We start from the raw sequence: 15,745 nt of genomic DNA on the forward strand, positions 1-15,745 counted from the left end.
CCCCCGCCCTAAACCTCCCCCTATCCTAACGTCGCCCTCCCTAACTCCCTACTTCCTATCCACACTAGCTACAGATCCCTACTTTGAATCCACCACCCTAGTCTTACGTTTCCATGAACTCCTATCAGATATCACGCATGACACATGCATTGACTAATTTCTTTCATAGCATATCACAATTGCCATACATACATAAATGAAAAAAAGAAAGAGAACTTACCAAGATGGCTTAATTGATCCAGTGCTGGCTGAGCGACTGGTCCATCGAGCTTAAAAAACCGTAGAATCCCAACAGCTATTCGTCCCATTGAATCGATTTCCAACTTGCACAAACGAGCAACATGTTGCAGTTCATCCTTTCGTATGACAACATCAATCTGCAGAAATAGCAATCATCAATATACACACCCTATATATATATTAGCAGTGTTCGATAATACCATGGCAACAAGTTGAGTGTATCCACCGGTTGTTTTGAAGTAATTTTCAAATCCTCCACCCCCCAAGTAATTGTCCCATTGACACCATTATCTTCAGAAGGTACTATCTCAACTTCGAGGTCTACCCCCTCATGTGGCTCGACGGTTTGTGTGACCCCTTTTGAAGGTGCATTTTTCTTTCGCTGAGGCTTCAAGGTCTTCAAGCCTTCAACACCAACCTAAAGGCACACATAAGCAAAAAGTTATCAATCGGGGGATACAGAAAAATTTCCAAGCAGGGCACAAAATAATTAGCATAATATAAAATAAAACAGAAGTTAATTATCAAAAGTACGGTTTCATTAAAAATGACAAACAAGTGAGTTTTTTTTTTGTCCTTTTCTACTGTTGATACCAAATAATTAAAAAGAGCCAAAGAGATTCGAACTTGCAACCTATAATGCACGCCACATTCAATGACACTGACAATAGGCTGCAATCATTTTCTGTTAACTCAATGGAGCACTGACACTGACCAATTTAAAGTGGGTGAACCTCTAAGACACCTAAAAGTTTCCACTGCATCGGCACGATAGACCATGTGCACCCTCCCCGGTCTTCTTAAATCCGGCCCTGTGAAGGATGTCATGTGGGCGGACCCACATGGATAAATACGGTGGCACGGGCCACCACTTCATAGTTATGTCGTAAGGTGAAAAAATTACGCTTCTAAAGGGTGCCACCGTATTATTTTGTTGGGTGCCACCATATAGTTTTTGAAATTGAAATGTTAACACAAGATTTTAATGGCTAAGATCAGGGACGGACCCACGTGGTTTATGTGGTGGCACGGGCCACCACTTCGTTCCTCCGTTGTAATGTAAAAAATTATAGGGTCGTGAAAAGTGTCACCGTATTAATTTGTTGTGTGCCACCATATATAATTTTAAACTACAATGAGGGCACAAGTTTCCCTTGGTAGAGTTGGTTTGCAAGGCTTTTCTTCCACCCTAGACCTGAGTTCGAATCTTGTTAGTGTCATTTTCTTAGTTTTTAGCTTTTAATTTCAGATTTAGTATGTTTCTGAAATAAAAAATTGCAATAAAAGACTTGAACACAGGACCTCACACATATAAAAAGCAATGAACTAACCAACAGAGCAATTATGATTTTATGAAAAATATCCCTACATTTGTTTCTGATAATCAAATGGTGCCACCACTTCAAAAAAATTCTAGGTCCGTCTCTAGCTAAGATGGTAAATGCTTCTGCCTTTGTACAAAAGGCCTAGGTTCGAGTTCAACATTTGTCAAATTTGTTGTTTTATAGCTTTTAGTGTTATTTTATATACCTTTTGTATTTTCAAAAATATATGTAGACCAGACTCGAACATGGTTCCTATCTATATAAGAACAAGGAACCAACCAATAGATCTATACTAGTAATATAAAAAAAAACTACAAACACTTTTTTATAGTCAAATTGTGCCACCACTAACAAAAAAAAATTTTGGGTCCGCCTCTGAGGTCATTCACCATCTAACCCAAATAAGTAACACGATACATGTTAACTGAAGCCATTAAACTAGTTACTTCTAACTGTCAACAAGAAACTAATTATAGCAAGGTGAAAAGAAATGTTGTCTAGTTTTGTCTAACTAGACAAGTAACATGCATGGCATAGATCTATTTTAGGAAATGAACAAATAAAAAGGACCCACAACCGTCTTATGCCATAGATATCAGTTCACCATCCGACATAACAAGAATGAGCAAGCGCATGCAATTGCAAGGTCCCTGAGGGTTGCATAATCTTCTTTAGTTCAACATTCCCGCTGCCAGCATCTAATCTTATAGGTGGTGTATAAGGGAGAAATGGAAACAGCAAAAAGGATGGAAATGTGGAAACACGAAAAAACGGATGAAAAAAGCAAAACAATATGGATGCCAAATTAAAAAGAATAAATTGCTCGTTTTTTTGGTATAATTCGTTTGGCTCCAATTTTGATTATATTTCGCCTATTTTCAAAGAAATAGGGGGAGAGATATTTTTTGTTTTAAAAATAAAGTTGTAAGGGTCTTTTTAGTCACATTCCTTGTAACAAATCAAAAGATCTTTTTCCCTTGTTTCTAAATCTTTTGGGAAATTGACTGAAATAACCAATCAGCAAATAGGGTTTCACTTTTTAGCCATTTTCTGACCCAAATTCACTTTTTAGCCAATCCTTACGCCGAAGGCTTACGCATATGCATAAGGAGGATTCTTTTTTGTTTTAATTTTTGTTGAAAACCACTCCTTATGCATATGCATAAGTGATAAGCCTTCTGGATAAGGATTGGGTAAAAAGTGAATTTGGGTTATAAAATGGCTAAAAAGTGAAACCGCCTATCAACTTTGAATATTTATGTAAATTTCCTAATTTTTTGCCGTTTCCATTTGAACCTCCCTCTGGGCGTTTATTCACAAGACGAATGTTATTTGAATTATTCATATTCATACTCTTGCGTGCACGTGAATCAAAATAACTCACTCCAGTTTATCAGGCCTAAGATGTCATAAGACAACAAATGCTGAAGTAAAGAAGCAAATACTAACCCTGACCACTTCAACAGGATAGTTTTGTGCTCCAATCGAATTTCCTTTGCCATTCACTGTGTCATCTCTGCTTCCGTTTGCTCTAACTTTAAAACTCTCAAAAGACGTGTGCCAAGATCTCTCTTCCCTGCTAGAATCACTGAAACTGTGCCTTTCTGCCATTATCTCTGCGCCTTCCAGGGCAAATATCCAGTCCTTCAGTTCCAGTAATATATTCACATCATGTGGTGCACCCAAATTCAAGTAACTACCATTCTTGTCATCCCCTATGCTTTCATCTAAATGAGAAACAAAGATATGATTTAATCTAAGTAACTACACTAACAATCAAATAATCCATCCTTCCTAAAATAAATGTCCACATTTCTGTTTTAGGGCCTGTATGTTAACAGCTTAATGAGCTTAAAGGGACTCGCAGCTTATTCGGTCAGCTATAGATGACTGTTTGATAGTAGCTTAATGATATATAAAGTGGCTTATTCAGTAAGCTTCTAGGGGGAGCTTTATGTAGAAAGCCAAGTTTTTTTTCCAAACCAGTCCCTCCCAATTAGAAAACACGCTCCTTCCATCTATAAAAAATACCCTCCCAAACAAAACCCTTCCCAATCTATATAGACAGATTAATCCACACATACATCTTTGTCCATACACGACTTAACAGAAAACCAACCAAACAGCCTCTTAATTTGTCCCAAAATAAGTATTCACTTTCATAGTGCCTACTTTCCAAATCTACTCTTAATTATGAGATGAAGAAATTAATTACTCCCTCAATTACTAAGGGTGAAATTGTCCTCTTGGTTAATTAAAAAGTGTAATAGTTAAACATTTCTAAAATTGTGTGCCCTTTTCATTGTGGACGTTTATTTTGGGATGGAGAGAGTAATTAAGCACCGTAAAAACCTTAGCATAGAAAAAAAAATAGCTTACTTTGACTCTCCCTCACCTCATCGACAAACGGAGGTGATGCTTTGAATAGTTTTGACAAAGGTCCTGAAGATAAGTGCTCTAAACCTTTGGAGAGTCCAGCCCCTGGGCCGCCACCTGGCCCTAGAATTCCAAAGTGGAGGAGCAAAGCTTCGTTGTAATTCATTCCTCCTGCAAGGCGTACACCCGCAATACAAGCTGACACACGTAAACTATGATACTTTATATCATGTGCATTATATGGAATTACGTGCACTATGCTTAAATTTAAAAATGGACTGGAGACAGCTTGGCCATTTGATTGAAAGCTCCTCCTGTTCTGCACCCAAAAGACAGCTCTTAACTCAGGGTAGCTATTCTCAACAAGAGAACAATCTTCAGTAAAGGCGGGCGTTAAACCATTTGCACGTGTCAAACTTCTATCGGTCTCTGCACAGTCCACTTGCACTCTCTCCCATCGCAAAGTTGATGAAGTGGCCATTGCAGCGCCCAAGGTTCTATGTGTAACTTGTATTAACAGGTCATCTCCAGTAAACTGAACTAGCGGTTTTCCCTGAAGGTCTGTGGAAGAAGATTCTAGAAATGTTAGCTTCAGGTTCTTAATCGTTAGACTAATAGCAGCATCAGCCGGAACCCTATTGCTAAAACTATCAGAATCAGAAGATTTATTCTTCACTGTCTTCATTCCTTTTCTTTTTCTAACCATCGCCATTTTATCATGGACATTATTAATATAGGCATAGAGATCTAAGACAAAAAATAGTTGCTCCACGGAAGTGTTGGACACATACTGTTCAAAAGCAATTCCTACTCTGACAACTCCTCCCGGAGGAGGAACGTTTACTAATGGGCTTCCATCTGCAGTTACCATTGCTACCTGTATGCAAACACCATTCATCTCGACACATCTCCAGAATTCTGAAGAGGGTAGGCGAGAACAATTCACTCCAGGCGGATTGTTACATGTTTCCAGAGACATGCCGAGGAGAGAAGATCCAGCTGTCCATCTTTTCTGGCTGGCATCGATAGGTTGACCTTCCCACATACAGAAGCATGCAGCATCCATATCGAGATTGAGCAGCCCAAGCCTTAAAAAAGGAGACTCAGAAAAGTATAGATTGTCGAGATGAAGCCTTGCTCTGCTGAAGGAGTTGTATTTAGGGTGATCATAATTTGTGGGATGGTTAGGCTTCCCAGCCTCCAGTGTTACAGTGATATCTAATTTTTTCATACTGAATTGGAGGGAGTTGATGGAGAAATCTGGCAATATATCACCAGGATTAACCATAACTCCATCAGCAAGAAAGGATGATATTCTTATACAGGACTCTTCTTGAAGATGAATCTGGCAAGAATGGCGGAATATCAGAACCAACATAGTGAAATCACTATAAAGAATTGGCTTTATAGGATGCCTAGATTGTCTAAGCGTCTTAATAGAATACTTTATAGAACTTAGGTTCATAGGACCAAACTATAAAGCGTCCTATCTAAAAAGTGTTACACTAGGTTTATAGGACGCTTCTAGGCGATTTAACAAGTTTTTTAGGACGCTAAATAAAGTGTCCTACTAGTTATTTTATAGGACACTTTTGAGAAGTGTGCTATAAAACCCATCTTCTTAAAGGACACTTTTTCAAATAGTGTCGTATAAAATAGTTAATAAGACACTCATTTTAAAAGTGTCCTAAAAAACTTGTTAAAACGCCTAGAAGCGTCCTATAAACCTATTGTAACGCTTTTAGATATGATGCTTTTTGGTTTTGTCCTATAAAATATATTTTTAGGACGTTTCTTAATTTCAGGCGTCCTATAAAATTAATTTTGTTGTAGTGAATGTACGATGTTAAATGGTGTATAATGATATCAAATGATGTACCGTAAGAGGCTTGCAGTCGATTACAGTTTGTGAAGTAAACGATGGTGGGGAAAGGGAGGGCATAAATCGTAGACAATGAAGGGAAATGAGTGGAACACGGTCGTTTAATCTCCATTGCTTATCACCTAGTGGATATATGGGAGGGCAGAAATTTTTACCTAGTAAAAAAATGCAAGACGTAAATTTTCAAATGAGGAATGTAGTTCTTTTCACATTGACGGCCAACACATTATGAACAGGGCAATGTTTTCATACCAAAATCTGGAATGTGTAGAAGTTCCTCTGCAGCATCTTGCATCGACGGTTGCACTAGTGGGCATGGTGGGCGAGAGAAACCATCCCTGAATTTAATCAGCATCATTGTGTATGAGATTCATAGATTGACAATGCTAGGATATATAGCTATGATCACAAAGTTTATTACTTATATTGATTTGACTACAATTCTGATTCCCGTATCTGTTTAGTCATCCTATATTATAGGTCCGTTTGTTAGCAGCTTAATGAGCTTAATAGGACTCACAGCTTCCTCGGTCAGCTATACATGATTGTTTGGTAGTGGCTTATTCAGTAAGCTTTTAGGAGGGAGCTTTATGCAGAAAGCCAAAAAAATTCCAAACATGTCACTCCAAATTAAAAACACGCCCTTTCCATCTATGGAAAACCCTCCCAAACAAAAATCTTCTCAATTTATGCAGAAAGGTTAATCTACACAGACAACTTTTTATATACAGGACTCGATGGAAAACCAACCAAACAACCACTAGGTCGCCTCCTGATTACTGATTACAGATAAAAATAGTAATTACTGTCTGATAACTATAGTACCAAGAAAATAGGTATTAAACTATAATCTTATGCTTTAGTATCTAAGAGAGGGAACCTCATGCAACGACAGCATAATCACAAGAGGTCAGAAATATATGCTCCTCGTTTAGGAAGATGAACGCTGATAAGGTTCTCAAGTGACAACAAAATTCCGTGGATATTAAATAGGGAGCATGAGTCGCATTAAGGGAATAAATGCTGGATTTGTCAAATTTTCATAATCAAGCGACTACAGTAAGATCAGACATTTCTTGGTGATATCTCTAGTTCTTTCTGCAACTGTAGTCTGTGGTACAACTTAAATATTCCATATAAAACAAAGAAATTTCCGAACCGGCGGATACAAAAGGTTGATAATAATCAGATCTATACAAAGCTACAAAACATCTAAAATGAGTCCAAATGCTTGGAATCACATGCCACTGACACCAGTCAGAGACTAACAAAATATTAAACAGCATGCAATTATAAATCTGATATATGACGATTTTATGTTAACACAGTATACCGTAAAATTAGTCCACCTATCATGATCTGAGTCAAGAATTTGGCACTTGCTCCATCAGAGACGCTTGTCTGCAAGATCAAATATAACCCGATTCACATCTGAAACACAGCATTACTATCATTATGCAAACAAATTACAGTGTACAGCATGACGATCAGGGAAAACATAAATATGTAGCAATCTAATATGATTATTAAGTGCCATGGAAAGCTACCCGAGAAAAGAGAAGTGACTGCATTAGAAGTTCTAGCTTGAAATCTGGAAGTCAATAAGAGTTGTCAGGGAGCGCCATTAATTTGTCATGTACATCTAGTATATAATTGAAGGCACTAACCAGATATATAAATATAATTGTCTAAATTAGGGAAGAAAAAAGAACAAATTTCCTTCAAAAGAAAGACGGATTAGACAAATATAAGAAGGCACGAACCAGCATCTTTGATGCAAAGAAATATATGGTCCACCATAAAGGAGACTATTGTACGCCCTGCAGCTTCAGCTGATGGCTGCCAGAAAAGAGGGTCGTTTTTTAGACAACCAAAACAATAGCCCTCCAAAATTAACGCAAACTACAAAACGGTAATACAAGTTTTCCACCTCTTGAGCATTTGCATCACTTCTGTTGAGACAAACATATAATCCTGTGAAGAAACGAACAAGAGCTCGAAGTCCTGCTCATGTTATTTATCATAGTAAAAAAAACGCCAACCAAAACACAGGATTTGATAACTCTGAGAATGATGCATGAAGAAGTAATTTTCTACCAACCTGGTTCACTCAATGCTGGACAGATGGCTTCTGTAATATGCCACCGAAGTTCCAGACCTAGTGGACTATTAAGATCTGTCCTTTGTATTGTAATCTGATTATAAAAACATAGGGAAGTTGGATAGAGTTAAGGCAAGGTTTCATAGAATGAAAATGGCAGGCACTAAAGCAAAGTTTGCAGGTTAACATTGTGTTACATAAGCCTCTCCAGATACTCCATCAATAAAGCGCTCGCCGCCAAAGAAAACTCGCTTTGCACCATAATCATCTTTCCGGTTACGAGCCCCTCCAGAAGGATCTGCGAACATATCAGGATGAGGCAGGAGATCGATACATAGACACTCCCATTCAAGCTTCTGGTGATTCGAGAGAAAAAAATAATATCACTACAAAAACAATACATGTGTGTATACAGATACCATCACAAATAAATGTAGCAACAAAAAGAACCTAAAATGACTAAAACCAAATTGGTTGCAGTCATGTGTCCCAAAGATCTTTCACTGTTCTAAGGGCTTTACTTACTGGATTTATGGTTACACTCTTAGACACTTGCCCCACATGTAGGTGGGGGGGGGTGATAAACATAAGGATAACATTGAGCCAACCACAAGAATGGAAGACACTACTCATACCATGATGAATACAGACTACAGAGCACACAACCTAGATCTGTTAGGTGCTAGTGTTGTGGACTTAAGATGCTATTATGTTGAGAAGCTAGGCTTTTAGTGACACCCAAAATGTAGCGAGAACACAAAACCTAAGCTGGATATGGAAGGTGGAAGTGGGTGCAATTGTGAACCAGAGTTCGTTTCTCGGGGTATGAGAATTATTGTTGGTTGGGATCCAAGAAAGGCAGCGTATCGTATTCTAAGGTACCTTAAGGGTACACCATGCATAGGACAGGGATCTCTAAGGGACATGATAGAGGGAGCAAGGTATTCACTGATGCAGATTGGGCGGGATCCCTAGCTTATTGGAGATCTACACCTGGATATTGTTCATTTGTATGTGCAACCTTGTCATGTGGAGGAGCAAGAAACAATCAGTTGCCGCAAGAAGCAGTGCTAAGCAGAATATAGAGAAATGTCACGAGGTATATGTAAAGGAATGTGGCCTGCTAGATTGATAAAGGAATTAAAGGTTCAGACTCTGGCCGAAACTCACTTCTTTGTGACAATAAATTGCAAATAATCCAGACCGCCATGACAATATAGAACATGTAAAGATTGACAGACATGTCATTAGTGAGAAGGTTGAAGCAAAAATATGTGTGGGTCATACTCTTTCACATAAGCAAATGGCTGACTTATTAACCAAAGCTCTTCTTCAGCCTTCTTTCGAGGACTTATGTTCCAAGCTAGGAATAATGAACATATATTCCCCAATTCCCAGCATGATGGGGTGTAGAAATATAAGGGGTAATATGTAATTATGCAATACTAGTAGGGCCAATATGTTTAGCGTATTGAGTTTGGGTTTAGTTTTCATGTATATAGTTAATATTCAATGTTGAAGTGAATATACAGGAAAAAACTTGTAATTTCACACCATCAGTTATAATTTGGGAAAAAAGGTAAGTACGTAAAATTACTTTGAACACATAAATGAAATTCTTGTCACTTGAAAATCCCCTCGCTGCTTTAAGGTTTATAACCTGTCACACATAATTGCTAAATAATCATTTATTAAAAAAGCAACTAATTCAAAATAAATAGAAAACTATCAAGTTAAAAACAGTGTAGAACATGACCTGCCAGTTCTCATTTGTTGTATAGAGCACAAGATTGCGGATAGTAATAGATGCCATTGGTGATGCCCTGGATAGAAAGAACATAAACAGAAGAAATATAACATCGTGTAATCAATAGAAACAATCCAAAAAAACCATCTGAAGACCAGGCGAAGCAAGAGGAGGAGTGGGAGACAAGATACAGAGCATAAGTGGACAGCATAATTTCTGACAATCTGACATGATACTTGTACCAATAGTGCCAGTTCAGTCAATGTGCAAGAGGTTACGCATTATTATCTAAGTAAATCTCTCTTTTGGAGCTATGTCAAAGATATCCAATGCCTCAAGTAGTTGACCATCTACTCATGGGAACACCAAAAATCCCCGTGAACTTGAAAAGCATGAGGTCGGGATTATTAGCAGTATAACTGGGAGAGGATATAAAAGCCTGTTTTTAGCATAAAGATAAATGCTTATTCCAAAAGTTTTAGTGTTCAAAATCTTGCAATGCGAAGTATACTTTTTGATAGAAAAGTTGGTGATTATCCTTTGAAACCTCAACTTATTAACTACTCATTGATCTACCACAGGAAAGTTCCCCATTTAGAGATAATAGAGTACAAGTAGACCGAGGATACTATCAAACAAGAGAAAGCATTGGCAACGACTTCAAACCAGCACCCTAATGCCTACACTTCTATAGTGGGTAATCAAAAGCAAGAAGCAATAGCTAATTTACAGATACTGATTACGAGATATCGTAGATGAAGCTATTGAAGGGAAAGGAAACTCTTAAAAAACGAATCCGGAGTATGTAGAGAATAAGCTTGATTAACCTTTGTCTATGATAGCACTAATTCTAAAATCTTACTGTGAGTACAGTACTCTTATGCTTGAAAATCTAAGAAATGAAAAAAGGGCTTAGAGTAACAGATGAATATAACAGCATAGAGTAACTTTAGAGATTACTTGTAGTTAATCTTAATGCATCACTTGGGTGCACTGTGTGCCATTGGTAATGATTCTACTACAGCACTTGACATTGATAATAGGATTTTACTAAATAAGAATTAGCTAGAGGATGATGGCACATGGCAACAGATGGCAAGCAATTATGGAGGTTTCAGTTGCAGATAATGATGCCGTTTTCTGTTCGTAACCTGAGCATGATTGGATCCTCAAATTTTCTGCATCGCACGTATTTCCTGTCACATAGCTTAGTTGTCTTGCAAGCAACAGCCATATTAAGCATCGGGCACATGGCTTGATGGCATAACTTTTCTGTCACCAAACTAAAGTTCTTAAATAACCTTGGGATGTTAAGCAAAACTAGCATGTGGTCTACTCTCTATAGGTTTGTTCAGACCTACACGGCTACACATCTAGTCTCTTTGGAATGTTATAACAAAGAAAAGATGGGTGGGCGTATTTGCGAGTATTATCACATTTATGGCATTAGCTATGATCCAATCTCTTGTAATCTCCTAACATGTCTCTAGCATTTCCTTTGGGCACCTTCCACACTATGAGGCAGGCACAGGCAACAGACTTTCATGCAGCTTTTGTCAAGTCGGCATTTTGCAGGGACTGGTTTGTGGTGCCTTAACATACGATAATCTCTTCATAAGCACAAGTTTTGGCTGCCTCATCATCCAACTCATCTAGATTACATACTCAAAGTCCACAAGAACATATTCCTATCTAAATATGCTGCCCCAGTAAAAAATCTTAGAGCAAGGAGTACCACTATTACTTCGGCATTACACCTAACTCCAAGTTGGGTCAAAGAGTCACAAAGTGCCTGCCCCCTCTTTCTTGTTTGTTTACCCCAACTTTGAGAGATGCAAGACTCTGTTAACAATGTAAATGCACAAAACAGAAAAAGATCTGTATTCAAGCACTTTAGGGTGTCTGTGGGCAGCATTCACATTACAGATGATAAAACGGTCGTCAAATAATGTGTCTGTCTAAGATATTTTTTGGTATGGACTTGGTATTCAATTTCTTACAACCTTAAGCAAAATATGAACCACATCCAATAAGGTTAATGCACAAGTTGGGGAACACAAATGCTGATTGGACAACCTGGTCGTTTTTATCCTGTCAGACACACCCAAGTATGACTTCCATTAAATATTATACTATCATTGTTCTTATCTTTTACAAGCATTTGGTCTGTATATGTGATTTTCTTTTTGATAGATTTTTGTCAATATGAATATACAGCCCTATAGTACATAGGTGATCCAGTAAACTTACCAAGTTGCTCCTCCAAGATGTCTACCACCCCCATGAGTCTCAAGTAATAAACTGACGGTCTGTACTTGTAACATCATTCCATCAGCAATCTGATAAAAAAAAGTCAGCGGTCTAAGTTTTAAGAATTAAGTTAAAAGCTGTAATTGAAGCAACTAATTGCCAGTGACTGGCCCAAGCCTATACAATACAAAGATGAATTTTCAGAAGGTGCAGCTTATGACTATCGTCAAAATTTGAGTAATGGTGATAATAGGTACAACATTTACACTCCTATTGGCTTCTATCATTTTCGTCTAATATCTATTCTTCATTTTGTGGGTGTCATTTTTATTTCACCTTGCATCAAGTAAATGTGACCAGAATCACATCTTTATTTCTCCTCATACCAGACCCACAACGCGAATAGGGTGATTGGTCAAAACAAATAAAGCCTTAACAATAGAGGGGTAGCCATTTCTTAACTGGACAAAAGTTGACAAACCCCACAAATGACAAAAAAGTGTTAGCCTTCAGTATTTCAGTAAGAGTAAAAAACCATGCATGCGCCTAATGAGCAATTAATTGCACAAGCAGTTTCGTGCTCAAGGAGAGCAGCTACAATTCCAGGAATGACCTATAGAAAAAGGCCCACCCACAAATGTGAAAAGTCAAAATGAAACTAGAATTGCAGGAATTACAAATCCTTTGCCCACCTACGAAATTAAAAACTAACTTCATGGTCTTAGTGGTTGCAAGTTCTTATCAACCAATGCACTGACAGTAACGTTTTCAACACATATCCTATGCAGCTCAATGCAACAAGCATCTGTCTAGTATTTACTTAAATTAAGAGCACTGTTCAAAGAACGGGCAAGCACGGTTACATTTATCAGCTCCATAAAGATGCATATCTCTGATATTTTCTTGATTCTTTTGAGAGCAAATAATTAATAATCGCTTCACTCACTAGCATTGGACATTTTATGCAAGCCTTTGTTCTGGTTTATAGTGCCCTCCACTTGTTTCTGAATTATATTCGGTCACAATTACACTTAAAATGGTCTCGAGCACAAGCAAAAGCAAGCAATCCTTGATATATTAATTGATACCATGTAAAAACTAACCTTCTCAGCAAATCCATAGCCACTGCCTTTTGTCGAACTAGAAGCCGATTGTGCTCTTTCATAGACAAGCACAGAAAACATTATATAGCAAACTGTATCAGTACTCCAAAACGATCATTTACAGAAGTCAGTAGACAGACAGAAATCGATAATATTAAACTAATGATCACCTGCGTGTGCTCCTACGTGCTTCCAAATCATCATTTTCCTCCAACACCACATCGAGCTTATCAATTTGCAGAACAATTGGCTCGAGTTGTACATTACTCAAATAAGGGAGCTTAAAAAATACAGTCGTCTGGTCATTTTAAGAATGCATGTACATAACATAAACACATTATATATGTGTGTGTGTGCGCGCGCGTATAAAAATTTGTCCATATGTGTCTAGAAATTAACTCTGCAGATGATAAAAATAAATACAGCAATCCTTCCAAAAAAAATCAGATGATAAGCCCACTGATATTAGTGAACCATAAGAAGTTACATACCACGATCTCCAACTTCCCCAATTTCGCCATGCTAACAGTTAAAGCATGCGGCAATCCAAGACTTGCGTGCAAAACATCACCGTTTATATCTATCAAAAATGGAATTCCACGTTCAAATTGAATCGAGTTATTCAATTTCAGCACAATTGCATCATAAAATGCCAACCTAAATTGGCGAGGTGAACAGTGTGGCCTTGTAACTTGAACTGATCTCTGGTGAATGATTTAAACCAGTATTTGAGAGTGGTCTCCAGCGCCTTAGCCATTATCGATTCCATACCTCCACCAACTTTATTTCCAAAACAGAAAACCTTCAAATATACAACGTATCGAAAGCGGTAAAATCAATCACGCATCCGATGAAAGGATTGGTGATATTGATTCTGGTGATCGGAGGGGATTTCCAGCGACGGTGACGCAGTGGGGATAAGGAGAGTGAGGGAGGCGGTTGGAGATATTGGCCGTTTTGGTATGGGACCTCGGCTCCGTTGTCAGAAAATGTCGTTCAGTTGTTTCATGGAAACTTTGCAACGAAAATGGCTTAAATAAGTTTTATACAAATGTTTTAAAACTTCATTTTTATTTTGGATAATTATTTTGGTACCTAAGATGTAAAGTTTTAAATATTTAAATATTTAAATAATCGGTTGAAACATTAACTGGTTATCATACTAATGTGACGAGTGATGTGTTATTCAACCAGTATTATTTGCTGACGTGGTTAATGACAGAGATTTTTTTAATCTAAAATTAGTCTTTTTTTAATTTAAAATTAGTATTCAACCAGTTACACGTATACTTAAATGTTTAAAATTTTACATCTTATGTATCAAAATGAAACTTTTAAAAGTACGTTACCTAAAATAAAAATCAAGTTAAGTACGTTATTTTTTCATACAATTTGTCCGAAAACAATTATATAAACTATCTAAAATGGGAATTGAATCCAAAAAGTGGTTAAGATGTAAATTTAGGGTTCGTTTATTTTTTCATGTGGTTTTCTTTACTTTTTTTTATAGATTTAGGATATTTTATTTAAAATACATGAGTTATGTACAATAATCTCACGGTAATGAATTTGGTTTCATTTATTTATGGGTGGGACGACCCATTAGACATGGTTCATCCGATCCATTATAAATACGGGTTTGGACAACCATTATCGAGAAAATGAACGGACCCAGTTTGTTCGTTAAAATTAACAAACAGATATGGGTAATGTAAAAGTATATATGAACAGGCTCGCCTAGCCCGTTATATTTTATAATTAATATTTTATTTTACAATTAATTAAAATTATGTTAGTATATTTTAAAATTAAATTATTAAAGTTATAGGATGAGACTCGACTCTTTGGTTATTCTTGAAAACCTAAAAGACTACGGTTGTTTGTTTACCTCTTAATGTGAATATTAATGTTATACATAAAAAAAATAGGAATGCATTATTGATTTTATGGAAGTCTGAATTTTGTTATTCATTTCTTTCGCCACCTATTGAGATCTATATGTCACTTTAGTTGCTTAAAATTATAACTGCAACAGTATTTTTTCTTTACTTTTTGGTTCAACATTGTTAATTAATTGCTAGTGATCAAGTTTATAAATTTATAAGAGTTACACTTTTTAGGCCCATTAGCCCGTGGGCAATCCCAACCCGTTTATAAGGCAGGCAATGACAAACTATCAAGCCCGGAAAAAAAAAACTTGGGTTTACAATATTAGGCCCGTTGGACAAAAAAACAAGTTAAGTCCGGTTTGGACCCAACCCAGACCCGCAAATGATCACCTCTAATACAAAGACTGTAAAGCAGCTCAAAGAAGCGGTGTTAATCCAAGGTCTAACAGTGCTATGAAAAGTAAAAGTTAATACCAGTAACGTACTTAATATGTTTAGGGGACTCACTCTTAAATTTGGATAAATAATAAGAACCAATATTGTAGATAATTAATACGTTAGACTTTTTCTATAACATTGCTTGAATAGGTTCGTAACGTCTATTTGACTATGAACTTTATTAAGTTGGGAAACAAAATAGGATTCGATTGAAGTTAACAAGATTATTATGCTTGTATGGTTCGATTTTGTTTAAAAGATGTAAGAACTCGTTAAGAACCATACGATTGATGATCATAATCAGATCCAAATTAACTGGAATTATTTAGAACGTCTCCTACATAGTTGTAATAATGGATAGAGCAGAGATTTTGCAGATATTTCTTGTAATTGT

At 37.0% G+C, this 15,745-nt stretch overlaps 1 protein-coding gene across 1 annotated transcript in view; it reads right to left on the reverse strand.

Moving 5' to 3' along the window:
• The window catches only part of LOC112514213, a 16,791-nt gene extending 2,888 nt beyond the window's left edge, over nucleotides 1–13,903 (reverse strand). Inside the window, exons 1-19 of the mRNA XM_025120543.1 lie at nucleotides 13,682–13,903; nucleotides 13,516–13,604; nucleotides 13,195–13,304; nucleotides 13,025–13,079; nucleotides 11,922–12,010; nucleotides 9,681–9,747; nucleotides 9,522–9,584; nucleotides 8,122–8,280; nucleotides 7,925–8,018; nucleotides 7,754–7,827; nucleotides 7,587–7,662; nucleotides 7,371–7,414; nucleotides 7,157–7,224; nucleotides 6,076–6,161; nucleotides 5,821–5,978; nucleotides 3,945–5,286; nucleotides 3,015–3,292; nucleotides 467–658; nucleotides 221–377 (exon numbers count right to left, since the gene is read on the reverse strand). Coding sequence (XP_024976311.1) covers nucleotides 221–377; nucleotides 467–658; nucleotides 3,015–3,292; nucleotides 3,945–5,286; nucleotides 5,821–5,978; nucleotides 6,076–6,161; nucleotides 7,157–7,224; nucleotides 7,371–7,414; nucleotides 7,587–7,662; nucleotides 7,754–7,827; nucleotides 7,925–8,018; nucleotides 8,122–8,280; nucleotides 9,522–9,584; nucleotides 9,681–9,747; nucleotides 11,922–12,010; nucleotides 13,025–13,079; nucleotides 13,195–13,304; nucleotides 13,516–13,604; nucleotides 13,682–13,793 — 3,313 coding nt within the window. The 5' untranslated portion in view covers nucleotides 13,794–13,903. The remainder of the gene's footprint in view (nucleotides 1–220; nucleotides 378–466; nucleotides 659–3,014; nucleotides 3,293–3,944; nucleotides 5,287–5,820; nucleotides 5,979–6,075; nucleotides 6,162–7,156; nucleotides 7,225–7,370; nucleotides 7,415–7,586; nucleotides 7,663–7,753; nucleotides 7,828–7,924; nucleotides 8,019–8,121; nucleotides 8,281–9,521; nucleotides 9,585–9,680; nucleotides 9,748–11,921; nucleotides 12,011–13,024; nucleotides 13,080–13,194; nucleotides 13,305–13,515; nucleotides 13,605–13,681) is intronic.
• Between the last annotated feature and the right edge of the window lie 1,842 nt (nucleotides 13,904–15,745).

This window comes from Cynara cardunculus (assembly GCF_001531365.2).
Source record: "Cynara cardunculus var. scolymus isolate 2C chromosome LG 6, CcrdV1, whole genome shotgun sequence".
NCBI lineage: Eukaryota > Viridiplantae > Streptophyta > Magnoliopsida > Asterales > Asteraceae > Cynara > Cynara cardunculus.